This window comes from Astatotilapia calliptera, chromosome 14, assembly GCF_900246225.1.
Source record: "Astatotilapia calliptera chromosome 14, fAstCal1.2, whole genome shotgun sequence".
NCBI classification, from domain to species: domain Eukaryota; kingdom Metazoa; phylum Chordata; class Actinopteri; order Cichliformes; family Cichlidae; genus Astatotilapia; species Astatotilapia calliptera.
In genome coordinates, this window is record NC_039315.1 from 27,769,270 (window position 1) to 27,796,543 (window position 27,274).

General features: G+C 39.7%; 3 protein-coding genes and 1 long non-coding RNA gene across 4 annotated transcripts; 1 reads left to right on the forward strand and 3 right to left on the reverse strand.

The window, feature by feature from the left end:
• Window positions 1-3,293: 3,293 nt before the first annotated feature.
• On the forward strand, window positions 3,294-6,951 carry lamtor1 (late endosomal/lysosomal adaptor, MAPK and MTOR activator 1). Its single transcript, XM_026193179.1, has 5 exons — window positions 3,294-3,573; window positions 4,411-4,550; window positions 4,645-4,722; window positions 4,946-5,069; window positions 5,195-6,951. The coding sequence occupies exons 1-5, from the start codon at window positions 3,532-3,534 to the stop codon at window positions 5,285-5,287; spliced, it is 477 nt and encodes a 158-aa protein (XP_026048964.1). The 5' UTR covers window positions 3,294-3,531; the 3' UTR covers window positions 5,288-6,951.
• A 1,074-nt stretch (window positions 6,952-8,025) lies between these two features.
• lrrc51 (leucine rich repeat containing 51) lies at window positions 8,026-10,455 on the reverse strand. The gene is made up of 5 exons (XM_026193178.1): window positions 10,331-10,455; window positions 9,985-10,077; window positions 8,989-9,194; window positions 8,758-8,906; window positions 8,026-8,196 (listed from the first exon to the last, which is right to left on the reverse strand). The coding sequence occupies exons 2-5, from the start codon at window positions 10,034-10,036 to the stop codon at window positions 8,064-8,066; spliced, it is 540 nt and encodes a 179-aa protein (XP_026048963.1). The 5' UTR covers window positions 10,037-10,077; window positions 10,331-10,455; the 3' UTR covers window positions 8,026-8,063.
• An 11,710-nt stretch (window positions 10,456-22,165) lies between these two features.
• Window positions 22,166-23,367, reverse strand: LOC113035729 (regenerating islet-derived protein 3-alpha-like). Its single transcript, XM_026191374.1, has 4 exons — window positions 23,352-23,367; window positions 23,101-23,148; window positions 22,495-22,848; window positions 22,166-22,195 (listed from the first exon to the last, which is right to left on the reverse strand). The coding sequence occupies exons 1-4, from the start codon at window positions 23,365-23,367 to the stop codon at window positions 22,173-22,175; spliced, it is 441 nt and encodes a 146-aa protein (XP_026047159.1). The 3' UTR covers window positions 22,166-22,172.
• Window positions 23,368-23,597: 230 nt separating this feature from the next.
• LOC113035657 (uncharacterized) lies at window positions 23,598-25,000 on the reverse strand. The gene is made up of 4 exons (XR_003274369.1): window positions 24,935-25,000; window positions 24,794-24,830; window positions 23,892-24,176; window positions 23,598-23,667 (listed from the first exon to the last, which is right to left on the reverse strand). It is a non-coding gene; the product is annotated as an uncharacterized LOC113035657 (long non-coding RNA).
• Between the last annotated feature and the right edge of the window lie 2,274 nt (window positions 25,001-27,274).

Here is a 27,274-nt window from a genome sequence, read left to right on the forward strand (position 1 = left end):
TCCACGGCAGTGTCAGTGGGGGCGTAGGGATTGTTTACTTAGTTTGGGTTGTCAGTAATGTTGAAAACATTTGTGTGCAGCGCCACAAGACAGAAAGAATAAACTTCTGCAATACTATTTGAACTTATAAGAAATATTCACCAGCCTCCAAACGTCTGTGTATTGACAATAAGGTTAGATTAGATGAAACTTTATTAATCCCTCGGGTGGGTTCCTCCGGGAAATTCTAATTCCAATAGCACAGCACCAACAGAAGTTACAGAATGTGAGCAGAAATATACCATATATACACATATATAAATACAGAGTATACAAAAGGGATGAATAGAATAAATAGGAATAAGAATACAAGGGAATTGCACATTTCAAGTATGTGAGTCTATTGCACCGTTGACTATTAACAAAAAGTATTGCACAGTGAAAAGGCACTACAGCTTAGTTGTTCCCCCCTGCTTTGTCCTCCTGTTTCCCCTCCCTCTCCCCTCCAGAGAGGAGTTAAAAATCCTGATGGCGTGTGGGACAAAGGAGTTTTTAAGTCTGTTGGTTCTTGACTTTAGGAGAAGCAACCTGTCACTGAACAGACTCTTCTGGTTGTTTATGACCGTGTGCAGAGGATGCCCAGCATTGTCCATAATGTCCAGAAGTTTCTTTAGTGTCCTTTTCTCTGCAACTGTCCCCAGAGTGTCCAGCTTGATGCCGACCGCAGAGCCAGCCTTCCTGATCAGTTTTTCCAGCCTGGATGAGTCCTTCTTTGCTGTGCTGCTCCCCCAGCACCCCACAGCATAGAAAAGTACTCCAGCAACCACCGACTGGTAAAACATCCTCAGGAGCTTCCTGCAGATGTTAAAAGCGCGAGGTACTTGTATGTGTTGACCACCTCCTCTCCCTCTATCTGAACTGGCACTGGACCTGCTCTGGACCTCTGGAAGTCCACAACCACTTCCTTGGTCTTTGAGGTGTTGAGTTGCAGGTGGTTTGTGTGACTAAATGTGACAAAGTTCCTCATCAGACTCCTGTACTCTTCCTGATCATCCCAGATACACAGTTTATAATTTAAACTGTTGCTTTTTATGCCATTCTGCTATGTGTTTTAATGTTTTTTAATTGCTCTTATTTGATACTTTACAAAATATAAAAAATTGGAAATGTATGTCTAAGTAACAAACAAACAAATAAAGTAACAGTGACAGTGCAGCAGTATGAAATTAATTGCTGGAAATAAAATGTAACTATCGTGCGTTTGAGAAGCTGAATGTGTTTGGTACCCTGTCATCGTACACAACCCGAGGATATATCAGCGAGCCTTTAATCTTTCCCAGCGAGTCTGCCACATGTACAATGACATGTCCTATCCTGCCCCATCATCTTACACTTTGCTACAGTAGCTTATTGTAAACGCAGGAGCAGTTCATACTTGCTTAAATATTTGTAGTTTGGTTTATCCTAATTTCCTATCTTACTTCAAAGCAAAAAGAAAGAAATACAGTGTTCAGACAAGTTAGAGTCACTCAATACAGAGCAGAGAATTAATGACAGAGGCACAGCACTTTGCTACTTCGCCTAAAGATTGTTATGGACATTAAAAAAGTACTCTTCAGGGCAATACAGAACAACAAAGTGGGATACTTGTAAGCTGATTCATCAGTAATGTAATACTCTATAATTAAATCCAACTTAACCTGCTTAGACCCAGGGAAGTCCCTTTATTGAACCCCACCTATATTGTGTCCTGTTGGTTCTATATGTTACGTAAACTTCCTAATTACTGTCCACATATACAGAACTGGGTAATAGTCTTCAGCCAACCCATATTTTTAATGTTCTGTTTCCAAAGAGCCAAACTTCTTTATGTTTATTTGTAGGCTTTTAGAACAAAAGTTCTTCAGTCTTCCTGAACATCTTCCAGAGTTTTTCTTTGTACATACAGTATGCTGCTTTTTCAATCACTTCTTTTGCTTTTTACATTGGTTTTTTTTTAAATCATTTATTTATCCAGGTAAAAGTCTCACTGAGATTCAATTTTCATTTCCAAGAGAGACCTGGTATTTTTCAGTACAATCCTTGTACCTGACCATTGTCAGAGGAATGTAAGCCACTTAATACTGACGTAGGAAACATTCAAACATAAAAAGTCACCTAGCTTAAGAGATGAACTAATGTTGTGTCTACACTTAGCAGGCAATTTAGCAAAGAATCACAGAGATCTTATCACTGCCAGCTGGTTGCAAAAACAAATAATTTGTTCCCATTTATTAACTTAAATCTACAGACACAGTTTGATGGGCTTAAATTATTATTTTTGCAGCAATGACGGTGATTCCAAAAGAGATATTAGCTTAAAACTTGGTGTGCAGCAAGTCCTTAACAACTTTAAGGAAACTGCACAAGTTGAGGATAAAAGAAACCAAAGAAATTAAAGCAGAGAAACAGTATCTGAAAATCATAGTGAAACAAAAATCCAGCAAAGACCTGACACGGGGCCTGAGAGATACAGTAGAGATACAGTAGATACATCTACTGTTCACTGAAGCCTCATCAGAAATGGTGTCAGAGGAAGGGTGTTTGTCAAGAAGCCGTACGTTCTTCACAAAGGGAGTCAGGAAGAAAAGTTTGAGGTATGCCAAATTACACATGAACTGGACTGAAAATGAGTGGAAACAGGTCTGATGGAGTGATGAACCTTTTGCGTCATAAGATTGTTCTGTGTAATGTGTATACAGCAGGTCAGGAAACAAGTACAACACAAACTGTTTATAAAATATGGTGGCGACTCTGTAAGGTTTTTGGCTGCATTTCAGCCAGTGTTAAACCTGAGATTTCTTTCTGATATACGCATTTCTAATCCTGCCAATCCTTTTCACTTTCAATTTTAAAAATCATATCATCTGCAGCTCTGCCACCTCCAGCTCTCTACTTAAAATCAGGTCTCATTACCATCTGGCACAAATCTCACAGGACGCTCGTCTTCACCCACTTCACCCCGGCTCCACTCTAACCCTAAACTCTTTTGTGCACTGTCCATTGATTTGGATGGTTAACCCCAGGTATTTAAACTCATCTACCTTCATTGCGTCTTCACCGTTACAAAAAACAGTACGTAAACAAAAAATACATAATGAAATCATCAAAAAGCAACATACTAAAAATGTCGTATATTAGTATTAATATATTATTCATTTCCTCGCGACCCTGAAAAGGATAAGCGGAAGCGAATGGATGGATTGATATTATCTATTTATTTATCATTCATTCAGTTCACGTTTAAAGCTTCCTCTTCACGTGACGAGGTCCGACGTCGCTTCTCAAAAACCGGAAGTGGTTCTTGTGTTGTTGCGTTAGAGCTACTGTCATGTGATAGCTCGCTCGAGAAGCTGCTGCTGCTTCTGACAGTAGCTCCTTACCTTTAGATGAGGTTATAATACAACCACGCTGGAGACAACTTTTATGTTTGCTAGAGAAGAACAGCACGACTGGTTTCTGACGGAGAGAAGGGACGCCGGGGTTGTGTAGTGTCGGCCGTCGGACGTTGCCATGGGTTGCTGTTACAGCAGCGAGAACGAGAACACAACTCAGGTAGTTAGCTGTTAGCAGGCTAAACCCGATATGTGAAAGCTGGGCAATTTAAAAGTGCAGTACCTAATAGTGTATTATCCCTTTGGGCATATTTCCCCGCAGACGGTACACGTGAGTAATGCGTGACGACGTTAACAAGTGGTCGTTTTCTAGGGGCTAGCAGCTTGCTACTGTAAGCTAGCCTTTGGCTAGGCCTTTTGTGAAGTACAAGCCAGTTAAGTTAGCCAAGATGATAAACAGTCTGACTTCAGAAAGCTTTAACAGATCCAGAGGCAAAGAGATGTGTTTTGATGTGGGTTTTTTTTTAAAACAAAAAAGAAGTTATTTACTTATATAAATGGTTTTAAAGCGAGGTGAAGAGTAAAGAATAAGTTGCTAACGTGTTAGATAGGACAAACGGCAAGGTGAGGGACATTTGGGATTTTACTTTCATGTAGTCATATGACCCTAAAGATTCCCAGCTATTTTTAGTTTAGAGAAATAAGTCATTTCTTCCTCCATGCATCTTTCCAGTTTACAGGAGCAATGGGGACAGAGTGAAGATCTATCTTTCTCTGCCTGCCTGTGTTGTGCTCATATATTTGTTTTAGACTGAAGAAATTACTTTTGGAGTATTTGTAAGAGCACCACAAGTTGCAGAAGTGATACTTTGTGCGTTGTTGCATTACTATAATGTAATTATATTAACACACACACACACACACACACACAAAATAATGAAGTAAAATAAATAAAATAAAACAAAATAAATGATAACTTTAAAGTGGTCTCAACTGTCATAATTAGCTTTGATTTAGAAGGAAAAAGAAGTAAGTTAAATTTCTTGATTTGTTTAAGGAAGAGACAAAGCCGCTCATCTCCCCGAACCCTCCCAGCAAACCACTAAATGGCGGGACCGGCTGGAACCCTGGAACTAGCTCATCAGCGCTGTCAAATGAACAGGCCCTCCTTTCATCCATCCTGACAAAGACGGCACAGTAAGACCCTCCTTAATGCAAATGTAGCCATGCCACTGACAATAACGCAAGAGTGTCTGTGTAATAAACATACCGTTATCCCCCTGTACATCAGGAACATCATCGACGTCTCAGCAGCAGACGCCATCATGGTGGAGCCGCATGAGTACATGGACAGAGCTCGACAATACAGGTGTGCAAATAGACAGTTTATGGCTTGATGGGTTTTGTTTACTGGCTCATAATAATTTTGGATGGCTCTTCAGCATGTTGTTTGATTTCTACCAAACAGAGCAGCCTCGTTTACACTAAAACACAGGTGCAGGTTAAACACTTGCTCCTCAAAGCACAGTCTACTGGTTTAAGAGAACTTAAATAGCAGCACAGCTGATTTCTTTATGTTTTTCTCTCTTCAGTACAAAGATGACTGTATTGAGCACCAGTCTGCCTCAAAACAAAGCCCTCGCTCTCCCCTCCCTCACCAGCCAGCCCCACCAAGTACTTGCGAGTGACCTGGTGCCATACTCAGATGTTCAGCAGGTATCCATCCATATGTAACATACTCTGATTGAATGGGGCTGTGTGATTCCTGCGCAGAATCCCCAGTCGTGTCATTTTAAAGACAGCTAAGCGGTTAGAATTTGACTTCTCTTTTTTCTTTGCAGGTGTCTAAGATAGCAGCCTATGCTTACAGTGCAATATCTCAAATCAAAGTGGATGCTAAAGAAGACTTGGTGGTCCAGTTTGCCATTCCCTGATTCTGCAACTCTGGCCTGCATATTGTTGCTCCAGTCCCACTTTCTTCATGTCACTCCTGCATCCTCAACCTCCAGCCCCACCCGTCATTAAACATTTTGGTCCTACTGCTTTCTACTTTAAACTGCTTCAAAGACGAAGACAATGTAGGGTCTTACCCCATGGCTGTCCTTGAGTGTAATTAATTTAGTGACAAATGGAAGATGGGTTTGAGCTCGTATTTACATCAGCGAGGCCTCCAGCTGTGGAAATCAAACTTTTTGATGATCTCTTAAAAAAAAAAAGAAAAGTTTTCCATGGGTGTTTTTAGTTTCTTTGTTTTCTGAGAATCAGAGCTAGCTTGTCACCTTGCTGATACCTATGTTGGACTCACCTGGGATAAAGCTGTTGGATTTTTGACACAAAGCTGTTGACTGTTGGTTAATACAATGCATTTGATAAAGTCTCCACTGAAAAAAAGGGATCACTGTGGCGTGGAATATCGCAAATAATCACTGCACCACATGTTGAATATGTTATTTACCAGGGGAATAAAAAGCAAAACAAAACCCCCAAACATGATTTAATCTTAACTCTTCATATATGTTTAGCTCTGTTTTACATCCTTGATGTCACCAGAAATTCTTCAGTCTTTATCCCTGAGCAACAACAAAATGTTAATGTTAATATTAGCACCAGTAAAAAGGAATGACACGCTTTTTCTCCCAAAATTAAAATGTTATCGTTTAGTGGAGTATACTGGCAACCATAAACAACTCACACTAACCTAGTTAGAGTGAATTTCAATGACATTTGACAGTGACAGTGGAGTAATCTGTTATTCCAGTCGAGGCCAAACCTTAATAACCTTTCCTTGGCTGGTGGGTGAGGATGCAGCTTTTCTTGGGTCACAATTCTGGAGTTTACAGGTGGCGCTGTGTCCTCTGCGCTTATCTAGCATTAAATAAACGAGCAGGCCAGAAGTTCAAGTGTAATATTCAAAGATGAAAGTGCGTGGTTGGGTGTGTGCGAGTGTGTGTAGGGACAGATATTGTGTCTTCATGCCTTTGTACAGAATTTTCTGCTTGAATATAAAAACTAAACATGATGGATTGTATGAAGTCCCTCCTTTTTGTAGAGACTTCACTGGTCAGAATTGGCTAAGATCTTGTGGCGATAAGTTTTTATGAAACACAAGAACCCTTTTAAGGCCTGCATTTGTTAAGCTTTTAAACAAAGAGGTTTCCCCTGCAGATTGCAATATGATTGGATTCGTTCATAATCAGAAACTAACCGTTATAGCAGTGCAGCAGGGGGCAGGGTGTTAACAATCAGTCTATAGCAGCAAATAAAACGAATTGATCCCTTTTTGTGATTATTTATTTCTGTTTCTCGAGTATATATTTGCTCCTCGGAGGAGAGCACGACTGTATGCGTGGGCAGGGAGCACGGTGAAGCGCTCTAGACACAAAAGGGATAATCTGCTAGGCTTTGATTATTTAAACCACGCAACTGATCTGAGCTTTTTGCAATGGGTTCTTGGCATTTTTTTCCCCTTTATGTTTGTTACTCAAAAGTGTAATACTACCTGAAATATGTTTGTAATGTCTTAGGCTAGTACCAAAAAGTTTTAGTTTTGTTTTTTGTTTTGTTTAATTCATTAAAGACTTTTAACAAATCGCTCCTGTCCTGACCCCAGTGTGCTCTTATGTGAGATGTAATTATTCAGTGATGCTACAGAGATGGTCAACAGCACTTTCTTTAATTTAACTTTGTTGCAAACAGTATTAAAATATTTCCAAAACCCACATGAATGATCAGATATCTGGATGTGAATGACAACATTTTGTGATCTATGGATAAAGAACACAGTAATGTACTACAACACTACTAATTCTGAAGAACAGTTATTATCAGTGGCCTCATCAATCAGCCACGCTTGAGTTAACTGATTTAAAGAAAAGTCAGGTGTCTCTTTTTTTATGCTTTTTTTGTATACTGCCTTTAGTATATTTAATAAAGCCATGCAAAATTACTATTAAACTTAGTTCTGAGTTATAGGCCGTGCTAGTAAGCAGAAGTAGGCTGAATTTTGTCACTTTATGGCCTGTTTTGAGCTCATACCTGCTCAGTACAAGAGATTACTACACAAAATGCAACACATATAAGCTCTTTTTTTTTTTTTTTGAGAAAAAGGTGAGAGATTGTGACATACCCCTTGATATTAATGCTCAAAGGGTCATTGTTTCCCAGAGCCTCTCCCTCTTCTTTTTTATTTTTCTCTCTGTGACCCTCCTGCTTTCTCTGCAGCTCTCAGTCACCTTCTCATATACTCTTAGTATTTAAGGACTGGCTTACCATCCATACATACATACGGTTCGAGCCCCGGCTTGGACAGTCTCGGTCGTTGTGTCCTTGGGCAAGACACTTCACCCGTTGCCTACTGGTGGTGGTCAGAGGGCCCGGTGGCGCCAGTGTCCGGCAGCCTCGCCTCTGTCAGTGCGCCCCAGGGTGGCTGTGGCTACAATGTAGCTGCCATCACCAGTGTGTGAATGTGTGTGTGAATGGGTGGATGACTGGTTATGTAAAGCGCTTTGGGGGTCCTTAGGGACTAGTAAAGCGCTATATAAATACAGGCCATTTACAATGCCAGATCATACAGCTAGATTTTTAATAGTAATGTCCGCCTCTTTATTCAGTGTTTGGATTAATCCCTTTATGTGTGCTTCATGCTTAATAAAGTGTGCACTTGACAAATAGGTAAAGAGTATCAGTTTATGGATGGAGACGAGCCAGCAGTCACTGGTTAACCTTGCTGCTCCTGCAGCGGCTGTTGCTCTGGTGCCAGATCTTTGCCAAGACTCGCTCCTGTCGCGTTATGGCACTGAAGTCCATCGTCTTTAACCGAGGCAGGGCGGTAATCACACGATTCCTACATACAGAGAGACGCCCAATAAATATCTCAGGCACGTTTTGTAGACATTTATACAGAAATAACACTGAATACTAAAAAGGTCTCGTCTTTGCAAACGCATCCAAACTTTATCTTGTGTAACCAGCACTGCAAACATGCTCTAAATGAATGAAGAAGCTGCTGTCACTCATTAGAAATCGGTTTTAAACAGAGGCGCCTCTGTCTGCAGATGGACATGAGCCTGCAGTCACTGCACTGTATGTGTTTTTTTAACCGGTGTTGCTATGCAGACTAGGACAAGTAATATGAACCCTATCTGCATTTAAGCACCTGTTACAATGTTATGAACTTAGATGCTTGCCGTGCACTCATGTCACACTTACAGACATCTGCAGAATGAGAGCAATCCCTCATTCTACACCTCTGAGGTGTCTGAGCTTCTGATTGTCTGGACTTGGTTCTGTAAACAGCAAACTATCATCAGCTTCTATAAAATATCTCCCATTTAAAACACATTAAAGCTCCCTGGGACATGTGTGACGAGTGTTTAGTGTAAAATACAGTTGAGAAAATCTCCACCTGTATGCCTTGTTGGTTTCTATGACATTTCCATGCAGAGTGATGGTGTGCAGATGTGGCAGCACTCCCAGCCTGTCCACCTCTGACAGAATAAAAATGCTGTTTCCATGAAGGTACAACACACGCAGTTCACGCAACTCACACAAGACCTGGAACACACATGTGTACACCAGCTTCAGATGTACTTCAGATGTAAAAGAAAGACAAGCAGCTGCTGATAACGACACTCACGTGGTCTATGTGTGTGATTTTGTTGAAGGAAAGATCCAACCAGGTTAGATGTGCTGGCTGAGCCAGGAAATGGCTAACAGTCTTCTGGAGGTCATGAAGCTCAGTGATGTTGTTGTTGTTGAGGCGGAGCGAACAGCTGAGATATTTCATCTCTGAATTTTTCTTTAGAGGCCTCAGACCGCTGTTGGGCTCCTCTATCCATGTGTCTGAAACCCCAAATAAAATAAAACATTATTTTATGAATATTAAGTGAATATTAAGTGCTACTAAAGTACGGGCCTGTGATTGTGTTTGACTTTGTGTGCTGTTGTATTAGTGTTGCCATCTTTTTCATTAATATAAAGGACTTGAGGCTTAACGAATCCCTCCGACGTAACATAAAATTCTCATAAAAATGGTCAGAAATTATTTTAAAAATCTTAATCGATACTCACAAATATATTTAACATTTCTCTTGGGGAGGGGGGGGGGGGGGGGGGGGGGGGGGTGCTTGTAGTGAGATAAGGACAGACTAGAAATCTAAAGAGCAACTGTTCCAAACTTCAGGCTGCCATTGTCCAGTCTGAAATGTGATAATCTTCTGAGGCCCACCCACACCCACTGTTAGAGCTTTGATCGTCACACAAGTGGAAAAATAAGTAATTCCTTTGTGTTATTCAGTTGGATCTTCTGACAATTTACTTCTTTAACTTAAAATTCCAACAACAGCTTTCCCCCCCAACTAATGTAAGTTATGTATAAATTTTAAAGCGCCATGACCTTGTTTTATTACTTCAGTTTCTTTTCAAAACATCAATATTTCAGAGTGACTTTAAATTATACATTTTAAATGGATTTGAATTACCCCAAAAGGATTATCATTTGATTTGGACTATATAAGTGCATCCTAATAGGTTCATTAAGTTAGAGATAACTAATAATTTACTTATTTATTGTAAATGACCTCTTGCAGCCCTTAAGATCCTACATAAAGAGCGATATAGCGAAGAGTATTACCTGTTAAACTGCTGATGTTTTTAAAAGATAAATCCACTGGAGCTGCATACATAGTCACCCGCCAGCAGGGGGAGATGATGTTACGGTGAAGTACTGCGTTTAACAAGAACGTCTTTAAACACAGCACGATCATAAACACAAACAGCACGAACAAAAGGTTTGTGATATGAGTGAATAACACACACTCACTGCTGCAGATAATGAATGAAAGCCTCTGTAAAAGCACCATAAACGTGTCATGATCTGTCAAGTCATGCTAAGTATGCTAAGCAGCACATTTGAGCCATAAACGCTATTTCTAACCATACTGATCAGTTTTAATCATTTATGTGGATATTTCACTTACCCAGAGTGTAAGGTATATTATACAGCTACTACACGTCACGGTGGCACAGCTTCCAGTAATGAGACAACAACCCGTTTCTATAGAAACGACCGAGTGCCATATGGAACTTGTAGTCCAAGCCAGTCTTGCCAAACGGCAGACATCTTGAAAAACACTTTCCTGTTGTGCAAAATACAATGAAATGAACTAAATCTGTTCTCCACTTTGGATCTGTTTTGTCTGAATGTGAATCTGTCCGTTTCAGCTTCCTTACAGGAAGTTAGCAATGCCAAAGTAATGCTGGAAATGTGGACTCTGCTTGGATGGAAATTTCAAAGGTGGATAAGGTCAGAGTATTTAATGAAAAAAAAATAAGTAATGTGATGAGTAAAATATTTTTTTTAAAAAGCCAAAGGTCAGAAAATTTTCTTAAAGCATAGTATTTACAAAGAAATGAACACTGTTCTGATCACGTATATGTGTTAATATGATACATTTTAATTTAACTGCATGAGATTAATGCAAAAGCTATTTAGTTGTATGTATGAACACAATGTCTTTGACATAAAGCTCATATCTTTGACAAATTGTAAAAGGTGTAATGCTAAAGAGTCAATATATAATTTTGATTAAAAAAACAAAAACAAAGCACCCCCCCTCCCTTATGAACATTAATTGTTGTTACCATCAAATACAATATTATGTCGAGTTGAAACACAGTCCAATATGCATTTTGAGGAGAAAATTACTTTCAGCGAAGAAAGGTTTAACCTTTTTTATGCATGAATTATGACATGAATTATCATCGAAGAGGTGGTGGCGCTCCTCGACAGAGAGGTGGGCACAGACAAAGAGAAAGAGGTGGTGGTGCTCTTCAACAGAGGGGTGGTCTTCAGAGAAATGTAGGCAGAAGACAACGCACCATCATCTCTAATGAAGTCCGGGCCATCATTGTTGACCATGTGGTTAACAGAGGCTTTACCATGGCTGAGGCTGCCAGGTTGGTACAGCCTAATTTACAAAGGTCAACTGTCAGCTCTATCATCAGAACTTTTCGCCAAGAAAACCGGTATGTCTGCTATAGCAACTTCACTTCAGATATAGTACTCTATTGTATAGATGAACAACATGTAATTGTCAGTTTACAGTAATGTAATTTGTAATACTTCAATATTGACAGTATATGATTGTCCTCAGAATTAACAGGAGACAACCTGGTGGTGGTCGCCCACGTGTTTTGACTGACCAGCAGGAGTTGGCTGTGGTGGAAATGGTCAGGGCAAGGAATGACATACGGCTGTCTGAAATCAAACAGGCTATTGAGAACAGCAATGACACCTTTGCCAATGTGCCACCAATTAGCCTTCCAACGATTGCCCGGCTTTTGAAGAAGCACCAGGTTTCCATGAAACAAATTTACTTGGTTCCTTTTGAGAGGAACAATGTCCGGGTGAAACAACTGCGTTCAGAATATATTCAGGTACAACACTAAACTGGCATGCAATTACTGTAACAGCACTGACAACTATTAGTTGTAAAAAAAAAACCCGAACTAAATTATCATTTTAGAGGGTGATGGAGCTGGACGCTGCTGTGAATCATCACAAGTATATTTTTGTTGATGAGGCCGGTTTCAATCTGGCAAAAACTAGACGCAGAGGACGTAACCTTATTGGACAAAGGGCTACCATCCAAGTCCCTGGACAACGTGGGGGAAACATCTCAATGTGTGCAGCTATATCTGAAGATGGTGTGGTTGTGGCTGTAGACCAGTTCTAGGGTCATACAACACTGAACACCTGATAGTTTTTTTTTTTTTTTTTACATGAACTGGAGCAGGCCTGTCAGGGAGAAGACATCGTCTATGTTGTTGTGTGGGACAATGTCAGCTTCCACCATGCACAGCTGGTTCAGGAATGGTTTCAAACACATCCTTGCTTCATGACCTTCCATGATCTTCCACCATATTCCCCTTTCCTCAGCCCAATTGAGGAATTCTTCTCTACATGGAGGTGGAAGGTGTATGATCGCCATCCCCATGAGCATGTCTCCCTTCTTCAAGCCATGTGTGAAGCTTGTGGTGATATAACTGCTGGGCAATGTCAAGCCTGGATTCATCATGCCAGGGGACTTTTCCCACGGTGCCTGAACAACGAAGACATCCACTGTGATGTTGATGAAAATTTATGGCCCAATGTTAATGTTAATTTTGCTTATGTAAATGACTTTTGTGTGTGTGTGTGTGTGTGTGTGTGTGTGTGTGTGTATATAATTTTTTTAATGTCTGAACATAAGTGTAATATTTGCTGTGTAAAGTTTTACAGTTCAGTTACACTCATTCATCACCAAGGACAATTTGAAATGCTTACCTTGTATTATTTGCTCCTGAATGAAATGATTGGTAAAAGTACTAAGTTGAAAAAAAGCTCTTACTGTGTTGTTTGGGTGATTAAAGCAAATGTTCTCAAAATATATCCCAATGATCATGTGTTCTGAAACAATGATTAAGTTGAAAATATGTGCAAATACAATGAAATCATGACATCAGATTTGAAAGAATGACTAGTTGTGTTACAAATGTGATCAAATGTGAGTTTTGTACTGAGAGATTTGAAAATGCACACTTTAGTTATGAAAATAATACCAAACCAATTAAAAAAAAAAACTGTAAATGTGCCACAAAACCAACCAATCACAGACTTGGGTGCAAAAATTCTGATTGGCTGTTTTGGTCTCCAATCAGCTCGGTAGCTACTGCATGCTGGAAATGTTATTCTATTTTAAAATATGTAATTTTTTAAGACCATTGTTGGTTTTAATCTAATTTAAACCAAACCACTCCACTGGATTTAGCTACACTTTGTGAATATTTGATGTGGTACAGATGGAGAAGGCTGTGAGTCATTCCAACAGCCAGAAGCAACTTCTCCAGAACAGCAAAGAGGAGGTGGATGTACTCAAATGTTCTCTACAGGTCAAAGAGTGGGAAATGCAGGCTATTATCATGGAAAAACTGGTACTTCAGCTCAGGTTGGGCAACGCCCAAACCAATGAGAGGATGCTTGCAAACAGGGTGGCCAGCTTGGAGGCACAGGTTGGTATTGCTGTTTGAAGCACTGAGCAGAAATATGAGCACAGATATAAGCACGTACACTTCTTTTTCATTCTAATATGTTTTCTATCATTATATCTTTACTTTTAGTTGGGTTCTGCTGACCATACCTTTAAAGTGCACAATGAGACTCTGTTCACTGGAGGCAATGCATCAGGCTCATCCTTCTTTGACATCCTAAACACAAACTCGGGTGTTTCCAAGAGAGCACAAGAGAAGAGAGCCATCAACTCTGACAGCCTGGACCAGAGCTCAATGGAAGGCACCCTGAACTGTAAAAGGTGGGGACAGAAATGATGGCCTCCCAGAACTTTTTTTTTGTACCAGTGGGGGTTGGGGGAGTGGGTGGGTATGGGCGGGATTAAAATCATGGCTAGCCTGAAGGAGGGCGGGGCACAAAGATTAATTTATTTTTATTTATGACAATATAGAAAGAAAAAATACAGAACATTGTATTAATCTCTGAAGCTTGTAGGCCAATTCAAAGTATAAAGGTACCAGCAGGATTATTGCGTAACAGGAGAATCAAATGTAAGCACAAAGGTAGCCCAAGCACTGCCCCCCCCAATAAATAAATAGCTACATAAACAAACACTTTATTTTTGTGAAGAGGTCATTTCAGTTTGGAACAAAATATAGTAATGCACCAGATAAAGTTGCCTTGTAAGTTACAAATGTGTTACAAATGGAAAAGAGTATAGGATGACAAATGTATATGCTTGTTGGGGCAGTGTTTCTGACACCCCTTACTTTGCTGAGTTCCTAGGCTGAAACACACATTTTTCAAACTTGTCTTTATTTCAGTGTCAGTGACTCATGTAAAGTTTCATGACTGACTCCCGTGTGCTTGTGATGTTATTGCAGTGACAAAAAAGACCACAAACAGCTGCTAAACTACCTTAAACTACCTTTGTGGTAGTTGCAGTAGCTATCAGTCACCAGGACCATGACGAGCACATCACAGAGGACACCTTAGAAAAAATTAAAGAATAACTCGTGAAGGAAAACTCAAGTGCCCAGTGATTATTATTATTTTTTATTATTTAGCTGTTTTGTCTCTTTCTCTCTGCATTTACAAATCACTGCCTACACTTACTGTAGACCCTTCCAATAATTAACAAATAACTCTTCTTAATTGTAGGCAAATGTTATAAAACTGGATTACAGGATTATTTTATTTATATTTAATTTCTTCACACACCTTTCAGAAACCTTGAGCTATTTGTAAGTTTTCCTTTTCATCTTTCAGGACCTGTGCTGAAGATGAGATGGAAGTGGATTCAGCCCTAAATAATTCAGCTTCATCTTTTAAACTTTGCAGAACTAAACAGGTCATGAACTTTACTGGGCACTAGTTTAGCTCAGTGAGTGAGCAGGCACCAGGTGCCGCATGGCTGCAAGGTAGCGGCCTGGGTTTGAGTCCGATCCATGGCCCTTGCATGTTGCATGTCTTCTCCCTTAAAAAAAAAAAACAAAACAAAAAAAAACCTCTCCTGTCTGTCTATACTGTCTCTATCAAATACAAGCTAAAAAATCCTCCCCCAAAAAACCTTCACTCAAGACTACTGTGGATGAAATTCACACTCTTGCTGCATGTTCCCAATAACATACTGAAGTGGGCATATTTAAAAAAAAAAACTGTACTTGGATTTAAAGTTTTTTCATAATCACTCTTTATATTAATTTTGTCATGTCACTGATAAAGAGTTCAATTTTTTTCTTTTAAACTGTTTTTAATTTCTGTAATACATTTATCTGTACACTGAAAAAAACAGTGTAATAAGTAAAGGTGGTCTTTTATGTTCTCCCATCTTATACTTTTTATTTGTCCATTGCACTTGAAGTGGAATGAAATGCTTTTTTCAGGTGTGCCAGGTTAGTTGGTTTCACCCCTGTATTGAGTTCTGTGTTTGGCACGGGCGACGTGTAGACGCGCTGTGTTGTGGAGAATGCTTACGCCCTTGCTCAGCATTCCTCTTCTCTGATTCTAAAGTGCCCTTTAGAGTTCTTACAGTGTTTCACAGTACCTGTCAGCATTTATTGTGGCCCCAACAGTCAGAAAGTCAACCAACAATACCTCCTTTTGGTCCCAAAGCACAGTTGCGCACTGCACGCCCTTGTGTGCACTATGTGTAGCCATACTCCGTGACACTACGCATCCACACGTCGCCTGTCAAATTGTCACTCTCCTGCAAAACTTTGGCTGGAACTTCACTGAATGCTTAAACCCTAACTGTGATTCTTACAGCACAATTTCTAAAACTATTAATACTTATAGCAAAACCACTCACTGAATTTGCAAAACTAAAAGCACAAACACTGCTTTGCACTCAGTTTTTTCCATTTTGTAACACACACTTTGCAAACCTGTAGCTACAATCCACTGCACAGCACTCTTTTTGCAGAACTGTAAACACAACTCACTGCTTTACACTCAATTCCCAAATGATCAATGCACTCCTAGCAAAACTATACACACTGTCACATGTGAAAACTTTTTTAGATAATTAGTTCACTTTGCAATCAGCCTAAGCCCTATAATACAGGCAAGCTCTGTCTGTGGAGTACAATGGAGGGAGCAGGAAGAGTGAGAAGTAGAGGAGACCGAGGAGGACGTGGAGGTGAAGAAGTAGGACGAAGAGGACGACAAGGACGTGCATTTCTGTATTAGGTCGTGTACTTGCCAGGTTAGTTGGTTTCATAGAATCCGAATGAAACAATTGAGAATCTGTGGCAAGATCTGAAAACTGCTGTTCACAAACGCTGTCCATCTAATCTGACTGAGCTGGAGCTGTTTTGTAAAGAAGAATGGGCAAGGATTTCAGTCTCTAGATGTGCAAAGCTGGTAGAGACATACCCTAAAAGACTTGCAGCTGTAATTGCAGCAAAAGGTGGTTCTACAAAGTATTGACTCAGGGGGCTGAATAAGTATGCACACCCCACTTTGCAGTTATTTATTTGTAAAAAATGTTTTGAATCATGTATGATTTTCGTTCCTCTTCTCACGTGTACACCAATTTATATTGGTCTTTCACGTGGACTACTGTAATTCATTATTATCAGGATGTCCAAAAAACTCACTGAAAAGCCTTCAGCTAATCCAAAATGCTGCAGCAAGAGTCCTGACAGGGACTAGAAAGAGAGAGCATATTTCTCCTGTTTTGGCTTCCCTTCATTGGCTTCCTGTTAAATCCAGAATTGAATTCAAAATCCTGCTCCTCACATACAAGGTCTTAAATAATCAGGCCCCATCTTATCTTACAGTTTTTCTCGATTGCCTAAACACTATAACCAGGCCTCTAAACTAAAATTTCAAAACCGTAACGCTATTGTTCAAAAAGCTCACCCATTTCCCTGAACTATAAACACTATTCCCTGCTTTGACACATCACTCAAATTTGGTGAACTGTTACTGTAAAACTCTACACACAAATCCCTACATTTTACAGTGCTTACACCATGTAGTCATTTAGAAAGCACTAGCATGCAATAATGTTAACTTAAGTCAGCATAGCTTGAGCTCAATTAGCACACAATTAACCAGGTGGAAACACTAGGAGTCAAAATTTAGCACACACCAATCAGAACCTTCGATGGATAGATAAAAGGGCCGAAGTCAGCTCATTCAGGTTTGAAACAATGGATCCAAAGAGATGCAAAGGAAGAGGACGTGGTGGAGAAAGAGGACGTGGTGAAGGAGGAGGACGTGGTGGAGGAAGAGGACGTGGTGGAGGAAGAGGACGTGGTGAAAGAGGAGGACGTGGTGGAAGAGGAGGAGGAGGTGGTGAAGGAGGTGGAGGTGGAGAACGACGGCGACAAGGAAGGGGAAGAGCAAGGGCAAGAAGACAGTCAGTCTCGGATGAAATTCGAGCCACTTTAGTTCACCATGTCCTTGTCCATGGGATGACTATGAGGGAGGCTGGGCAACGAGTACAACCAAATTTGAGTCGCTTCACTGTTGCCTCCATCATCAGAACCTTCAGGGAGGAAAACAGGTAGGTGTACTTGCAGTAAGACTGCTTTGTACAGTAACGTTTAAGTTACTGAACTTATGTGTCTTGAGTTTCAGTATGTTTCCATTATTTGCCTGTAAAATGAATGTGTGACAGTTACAGTAATGAGTGCTTCTATTTTTGTAGGACACAGAGACGACCACCTGGTGGAGGCAGGTTAAGGCTTTTGTCGGAGGAGCAAGAGAGGGAACTTGTAAACATGGTAATTGCAAATAATGTAATCCGCCTGCAAGAGATTCAAAGGAGAGTGATTGAGGATGATCATCTTTTTCGAGGCATAAATGCCATCAGCCTCTCCACAATTGACCGCATCCTCCGAAAGAATCAATTCCGGATGAAACAGGCATACCGAGTCCCTTTTGAACGAAACTCTGACAGAGTGAAAAACCAACGTGTGGAATATGTTCAGGTATGAGTTTTGATACTGTATAAAGTATTGTGTACCATCACAGCATGGCAGTTTATGCTGCCATTTCAGCACTCTTGAACTGTGGTTCAGGGTACCGATTGACTCTACTGTGTTATGTGTTTTGCAGAGAATCTTTGAGACTGAAGGACGGCCTGTTCCCCATGAAATAATCTTTGTGGATGAGGCAGGTTTTAACCTGACCAAAAGAAGGAAAAGGGGGAGGAACATAATTGGCCATCGGGCTATTGTAAATGTCCCTGGTCAGCGTGGGGGGGAATGTCACTACACTATGTGCGCAGCCATCAGCCAACGAGGGGTACTCCACCGCCATGCCGTACTAGGACCCTATAACACTATGCTTCTCCTTGCTTTTCTTGATGGTTTAAGACAACATATGTTCCAGCTGGACTACAGGGAACCAGCACAGCCAGAGCAGCCTCACTACGTTGTTGTGTGGGATAACGTCAGCTTCCATCGCGCTGCTCTGGTTCGTGACTGGTTTACCAATAACCCAAGGTTTTCTAATATCTTTCTGCCTGCATACTCTCCCTTTATAAACCCGATAGAGGAGTTATTTTCAGCATGGCGGTGGAAAGTGTATGACCGAGAACCTTATGTCCGTGTTCACCTCCTTCAGGCCATGGAAGAGGCCTACCTAGACATATCAGTAGATGCATGCCAGGGGTGGATCAGGCATGCAAGGGGATTTTACCCCCGCTGCCTGGCTGGGGCCAATATAGCCTGTGATGTGGATGAGATTCTCTGGCCTGACCCAGACCAAAGACAAGATGCTGAGGTGGGATAATGTTTCTGGTGTGTGTTGTACTGTATAGTACATGAATGACAATGTGCCACTGTACATACATTGGTTGCGTCTTTTGTGTTTATCATGTGACAAGGGTTTTGAAGGGGAGAACCATAAGCAACCTAATTGTTTTGGAACTATTGTTTTGAATTAATTGTACCAGTGTGCAAAACTGTTGTAGTGTGTGTGTTTTTGAGGGCTTGTGTTTGATGTCTGAGGGCAACGTTTGGTTTTTCAGCAGGAGTGAATAGTTTTGGGTGTAGAGCTTCATTTTGACCTGGAAATAGGATGTTTGGGAAATTGAGTGAGATGTTATGGATTTGTGTTTACTGTTGTGAGGATATGAGGCGTAGTTTCAAGAAATGTGTTTTAGCAATCGAGAAAAACTGTAACACAAGCCATCATATTAATAAGCACACAATGCACCAACTACACACTGATGGTATGAATAAAAAACACATCTGGCTTTTGCTTTCTCTGTGCACAAGGTAGGCTAAGTCCGTTTGAGCTCATACTTTTGTCATAGGTCTGTAAACATGGAGGGATCCAAACTTCAAGTACTGGTGTTTATTTACACACATCAAAACAAACACAAGTGTTTATTTCCAAGTATAGGATTATTTGCAATTGCCATATTGACTATATGGGTTTCTTGGTCTGCAGTGAACATGCTTCCTCTGCCCCAGCATCTGGTCGTCTAGCAATTCTGTAAAGTAACAATTTCAGTATTTTTACATCTATTGTATTGTTGTGTTTCTCATTGGCATATGGCAGTGCTACAAATCTTAGTGCAAAGTGACTGTACTGACCGATTCTCATTTCAAGATGTCCTTATGGTACTTGCTACAGTGTAGCGGCTCGAGTTAGGCTGGACCCGTTGGCCAGCTTCCCTCAGGGTCATTCCACAGTTGATTACATGGTCCACTATTGTAGCTCTGATGTCATCAGCAATTCTATTTCTTACTCTTCCTACCCTTCCTCTCCCCCCTCCTCGTCCTCCTCTTGTTCCTCCTTGTCCTCGTCGTCCTCTTCGTCCTACTTCTTCACCTCTACGTCCTCTTCCTCGGTCTCCTCTACTTCTCACTCTTCCTGCTCCCTCCATTGTACTCCGCACACACAGCTTACCTGTATGATAGTGCTTAGGCTGATTGCAAAGTGAACTAATTATCTAAAAAAGTTTTCACATGTGACAGTGTGCCAGACAGTTGGCAAAATAGTGTAAATAATGGCCATAAATGTGTATAGTTTTGCTAGGAGTGCATTGATCATTTGGAAATTGAGTGTAAAGCAGTGAGTTGTGTTTACAGTTCTGCAAAAAGAGTGCTGTGCAGTGGATTGTAGCTACAGGTTTGCAAAGTGTATGTTACAAAATGGAAAAAACTGAGTGTAAAGCAGTGTTTGTGCTTTTAGTTTTGCAAACTTAGTGAGTGGTTTTGCTATAAGTATTAATAGTTTTAGAAATTGTGCTGTAAGAATCACAGTTAGGGTTTAAGCATTCAGAAAAAAATGTAATACATTTATATTACCCAATTTCCTTCAGGGCCAACCTTTGGGATCAATACTTTTTTTTTTAATTGAATTGAATTGAATTGAATATGTAACTACATTTTTGTGAGTAATTTCTGACTGAATTCCTGTTATTACTGCAGCCCACCTGCAGTATTTTTTGTGATCCACCAGGGGCCCCTGGTAAAATAATATGATTTCTTAATACTGAAACTATGTAACATTTATATACAGTGTGTGTGTCACAGCATAGGAGCACCATTGGTGATGGTACTCTCACCTTTTCTCTTCACCTTGTACACTCCTGACTTCCAGTATCACTCTCGGCTGAGTTGTCTTTAAAAAAAATATTCTTGTATAAGTCTGCAGCTGTGGGGATTTGTCAGAGGTGGGAAAGAGACGTTACAGGGAACGTGTGGATCACTTTGAGATTACAATCACTTCCAACCGTAAGAGATGGTGACAGATTTTGGGAAGACCAAGGCCAATTTAAATAATTTAATTTTTACACTATTTTTTCCCCTATTTTTTTTTAAAACCACCTTGCTGTTGCTGGTGCAGTTTTCTTTGCGCACAGTTGTAAAAAGAAATGCACCAGGGTAGCAAATTCAGAAGTCTGGCTTACACAAGAAAACACTCTGTAACCCTCTACAGTGAGTTAGGGATTTTCTTACTGGTTAAATATTCTAATCAATTTATGTAAATACATATTTATAATCTATTATATTGAAAAGTAGTTATAATAAAAATAATATATCACAATGAAAAAGACAATATTAGTAATATTTCAAATTATTTCTATTCATATTTTCTCACACGCCATTGCTGTTTTACATTAAAAATAGTACAGTACATATTTAAAGTAGATTATGATGTTTGGCAAATGTTGCACTGAGACCCCAAAAGGGGTAATTGTTAATGTCAGGCACCAGAAAATGATGTGACATGTTTGAGGATTTTTTGCAATAAAGGTGACATTTATTAACAAGGATATTAATAGAACAAAGGTAAAAAACCCCGAAACCCCAAACAAAATGAAATAAAAAGAATGTATGATAAAACTAAACAAAATGCAAATTCATCTACCTGGTACCAAAACAAAAGACCACAGTATAAAGAAACATCAAACAAATCTATTTTCCCCCAATAAAGCCTTTAAAAAATATCAGATTCAATCCTTTGACCAAGTACCTACTAAAATGCACAACAAACTGATAATAACAAACCACACTGATAATATGTGGGAACTCCTCTTGGTGCCTTTTGTTGGACAGGCCAAAGATAACACAGTTTAACATCCATTAAATTGTATTTTTGCACCTCAAGGCGATTCCCAAAGACATATTTGCTACACAGCATGCTGAAATTTTAACAAAATATAAGGAAATGGTACAAGTGGAGGACAAAATTACTAGTGACAGGCCTAAAAACAATCTACAACAGATGAAAGTATCTGAAAGTCACATTGTTATGAGATAGGACACAAATCCAGCAAAGACCTGCCACAGGTCCTGAGAGATGTAGCTGGCCCTTTAGTTGATCCTGCTGTTCAATGAAGCCTCGTCAGGAACGGTCTCAATGGAAGTGACTGTCGAGGAGTCATTCTTAAGAAAGGGAAATGGGAAGAAAAGCCTGAGGTATTCAACATTATACAAGAACTGAAAAATCAGTGGCAACAGGTGTGATGGCGTGATAAATCCAAATGTGAAAATGCTGGCTCAAATCATTGTTGGTGTGTATCAAGAAGGTCAGGAGAGAGGTAAAGCACTGAGAGTCTGCAGACATCTGTAAAACATGGGGGAGGCTATGGCATGGTTTGGGCCTGCAGATAGGCATGTTGGTGATCTTGTCAAAATTAATAAATTTATGAACAAAGAAAAGTACCATCGGTCTTTGATCCATGGTGCACTACGATCTGGAAAGCATCGGATTGGCAACAGCTTCATTTTTCAGCATGAAAGTGAAACATTGCCAATGCAGTAAAAGCATACCTTAATATCAGAACCTGGATCTCAACATTATTGAAACAGCGTGGGATCATCTAACAGACAACAGAACAAAAGGCAAAAACAACAAAATTAATTTAATGTTCAAAAGCAATGAGTGGTGTCATTTCTTTATTTCCTTCATTGTTAAGAGACACCATACAATCTTTTTATAGGTAGATAAAAGCATCATGTTTCAACACTATAAGAGACTAAAATCTTCTGCTTTCAGGCTGTAAGACTAATATATTCAGATTTTTCAGCTATCGCCATCATTATGGCCAGGCCTTAATTATTATTTTTTTAAGCATGAAACTGACAACAATATTATACCAGACTGTTCTTTAATGCTCACCTTGACAGATGAAAGGTAGTCTGTCATGGCAGTTGGCATCCAGCAACTGAACTTGTTGCTCAGTCAGGATCATCTTTGCACAGTGGTTATTTGAGTCAGCTATGCTGCTGTTCCATTTAGGATAAATGTCTTTGGACCTTGAAATCCACATCCACTTCTTATCTTTGCCAAAAACTGAGCGTTCCAGGCCAATCCACACCCCTCGTTGCAGGTGTGTCTCATTTTGCAGAAGACTTTTCACTTCATCATTCACTGTTCGGTTGGTGATTTCAACCAGGGAGGTGTAGTCTGTCTGGCATTGCTCCAAGGCATCAATCCAACTTTTGTTTTCATTGTAGAACTCCAGGTTTGTAACTTGAGACAAAAAAAAGAAAGAAAGAAAGTGACATTTAACATAGGCTAACACTACAACAGGCCACAGTTTCCTGCTGTCTCCTTATTTATGCAAAGCTCTGCTGACTCACCCTGATAGTCAGGAATGTTTTGTATAGATTAAAGTATTGAGTTTACAGCATTATAATATATTAACATATTATTTTATTCACATATTGTTAAAAGTAAATGACTGCTTTCAGGCTGAAATATAAACATTTCCACCTGATGTACCTGTATTTGTTGTAGCAACATTAACATTGCAGGTCCTTTGATTTGAACCTGCACATAAGAAGAAAAAGTAAAAATGCAGGCTTTAAAAACATATTTCAGTTTTACATAAGAAAAAAAGTCTTGTTGTAACTATACAGTGTGTAAATATACATGTATGTATAAAATTTTTACAGATTCATCTTATGTTGTATTTGTTTGTTTGTTTGTTTGTTTTTTTAGGAAAGGTTGATTATGTTAAAAAAAAAAAGTACTTGCCTGTCTGGGCATCTATACAGACACTGATATCGTATTCTTCATGAACATTTTGAAAATGTATCTTTACTGTTTTTTTATCTGGCTTAGACACTGAGATGTGTATCTTTTGTCTGTTGAAAGAAAATTACAGAACTGTTTAAAAAGCATATGACAAACATGATTTTATAAGAGATAACACATCTGCATCTTCTGCAGTATTTTATTTAAAAAGCTAAGTGGACAAAAAACATATTTACCCTAGGTTACAGTTAATGGTAGAGGTAACTCCGCAACGTCCACAAATTTTATTATGACCAGAAACCTTTACACACCCTGCAGAAAACATAACAAATGAATCTACATGAAGAGGCACTGCAGGCACCTTTAGAAATGTCTGTGGCACTTCAGATGTTGTACTTGCTGAATGAATTTGTCACAGCAAGTATACTTTAAAATCCATTTGCTGTACACACTTCTTTATTACAGGAATAAAATAATTTTTAAGCTACTAAAATACTGTCAATAGACAAATATGCCGTGAAGTTGAGATTTCTTACCATTTTCTTCCTCCACAGACAAAAGAAAACGGTCTGTTTTGTATGTGATTTTAGGACATGTGTTAAGATAGTCCGTCATCCCAGTGCTACTGAGTTTAGTGGCTTCCAGTGTGACTTGGTTGACTCTGGGATCACCACATTTAAATTTCCAAATCCACTTGCCAACTCTGCAATTGCAATTTTGTGTAATATTCCATCCAACAGTGCACAGATCACAGGGAGTGATTTTGATTCCTCCATTTGGAAACCCTTTCATGACTGAAACACAGGGCAGCAGGCTCACTGCTGTAGGACAGGAAGATCACATCAGGTCTGAGTACAGTTTGCGTTTAGTTGTTTGCTAAAGTGAGACTTTTCTTCTTCTACAATAAATATACAGTAATTCATAGTTTTAAGGAAAATATAAAGAAAAACATGTGCAAAAGTCAATATTTTTGTAACTACTCTTTTTTCATTGTCCTTTCATCTATTTTCCTTTTTCCAAAACGTTCCCATGCCATAGAAAGAGCCAAGCGATGGGATCAGTACCACTGTCTGTTAGATCTCTCTCAAAGTGCACATTTATTTATTTATGTATTTTAAAAACATCTTTGTTTTATTATATATAGATACATTTGTTTGTTTAATGCATTGGTAAATAAAATGAATAATATAAAGAAATAGATACTGGCAAACAAAAATCTAGGGTCAGATAAAATACAAGAAAAAAGAAACAAAATGTGCCATGAAAATTACAAACAAATGATCTGTCATTCACATACTTTTGAGAGATGAATGACGGTGATAAAATGTGTTAAAATGGATCTGCATGGCTAGATCCAGAGTAATTATAACCTTTCAAGCAATGTTTTAAATTATAAGTAGTTACTGTTTTAACAATGAAAAGTAATTTAGGTACATACCTAGCAGTAATGATAGAGTAATCACATGTGCCATGGTCTGTAACATGCAAAAAAAAAAGTAGAAAATTGAGTGCTAATTAATCATCATATCAAGAGTTTATTTAGTTTATTTATGAAGTTTATTTCAACTTCAGTACTTACAGTCTTTGCAGAGATCTTTGTTAACTGTAAATATCAGGTAAATATCCAGAGTGTTTGAAGAAACCTCCCCACTGTCCTCTGGCTTGTTGCTCAAGTCCAAAACGGAAATTCATGGAAATGTCAACAGGAGTGACTTTGCATTGCTGATTATATCATCATGTAAATGTGTTCCCATCCTCCTCAAATCCAACAATGAGGGTTTTTTTTCCCTTTAAGGTACTGTGGATGTGCAATATTACAAATTTAATAAGGTGAACCAATTTGATTGATTCAGAAGAAGATTTAAATTTTATACTGTATCTTGCTTAAGAAAATCCATACAGCACAAAAAAAAAAAGTTTTTTGTTTTTTGTTATTATCCATCCATCTTCATCCGCTTTATCCGGGGCCGGGTCGCGGGGGCAGCAGCCTAAGCAAAGAGGCCCAGACCTCCCTCTCCCCAGCCACCTCCTCCAGCTTATCCGGGGGAATACCAAGGTGTTCCCAGGCCAGCCGAGAGATATAATCTCTCCAGCGTGTCCTGGGTCTGCCCCGGGGCCTCCTCCTGGTGGGACATGCCTGGAACACCTCACCCAGGAGGCGCCCAGGGGGCATCCTTGTCAGATGCCCGAACCACCTCAGCTGGCTCCTTTCGATGTGGAGCAGCAGCTGCTCTACTCTGAGCCCCTCCCGGATGGCCGAACTTCTCACCCTATCTCTAAGGGAGAGGCCAGCCACCCTTCGGAGGAAGCTCATTTCCGCCGCTTGTATCCGCGATCTCGTTCTTTCGGTCACTACCCACAGCTCGTGGCCATAGGTGAGGGTAGGGACGTAGATCGACCGGTAAATTGAGAGCTTCGCTTTTACACTCAGCTCCCTCTTCACCACGACGGACCGGTGCAGCGTCCGCATTACTGCAGCTGCAGCCCCAATCCGTCTGTCGATCTCCGGCTCCCTTCTCCCATCACTCGCGAACAAGACCCCGAGATACTTGAACTCCTCCACTTGGGGCAGGAACTCATCCCCGACCTGGAGTGGGCACTCCACCCTTTTCCGGCTGAGAACCATGGCCTCAGATTTGGAGGTGCTGATCCTCATTTGCGCTGCTTCACACTCGGCTGCGAACCGTTCCAGTGCGAGCTGGAGGCCCTCACCCGATGAAGCTAACAGAACCACATCATCTGCAAAAATCAGAGATGAGATTCTGAGGCCACCAAAGCGAAAGCCCTCCGCCACTTGGCTGCGCCTAGAAATCCTGTCCATAAAAATTATGAACAGAACCGTTTTTTTGTTATTATGTTAGTTTTAATTGCAGGTGTTCAGTAATCATCATTACCCCATAAATGAATGCACAACATGCTAAATCTCGCAGTGGTTGCCCTGAAAGTGTAGTTGTTAAACTATGAGGACTTTCGAAGGACTTCTTTGCCACGTTAGCTTAAAGCGAGTTCTAACGCTTCTCTCAGCTCTGAAAATATTTAGATTTCATTTGTTGTTATTTGTTTCTATTTGTCATTATTATCTGGTCCTTTTATCAGTGTGGTCCCATTTCCAATCAACAGCTAAGTCCACATTAAATTTTCCATTTTTCTCCAATGAGTTGAGAAAAATGTCCCTGTTTCCACATTCAGTGGTGTTAGAGGTAGATCGTATGCTTAGTCAAATAGGAAGCAAATATATCCTTATCAGTTTTAATGTTACAAACAAATGTATCACATAACCAGGGTACACTGGAAAAAAGCCTCTTTCATGTTATGAATGACCAGTTCATCCATCACTACATGATTTCTGTTGCTGAACTGACTTAATACAATATGTTTAAATAAATGATGCTGACTTTTGACCTTTAGGGATCTGATAGTTTACTATACTTTACAGAGATGTGAACAGATCTATAAAACAAACTATGTTTAAAATATTCTATTTTTCCCCTCTTGCAAAATTTAAGATCTGTGTCTAAGCTGTTCCATGCACAGTAACATATAACCACTTCATGTTCTAAATCTACTAATAAAATGTACACTCCTTGCAACAATCTCAATGGTAACAATGATAATAAAAACAGAACTGCACTTATAACCTTTATTTCTTCTTTAATAGTGGCCAATATATTCATTTATATTTATTGGAAGCATTTAAAGTATCTGTACTCTGAGTTGGCGGATGGGATTAATATTTTTTCACTTTGTCTGATTCATCCCAAACATGTTCTATCAGGTTGAGGCCAGCATTAAGAGATCCTTTCACTGGAACAAAGGGGCTGAGCCCAACCCCTAAAAAACAACCCTACACTATGATCCACCAAACATTATACTTTGTACAATGCAGTAAGACTAGTACCATTCTCTTTGCAACTGCAAA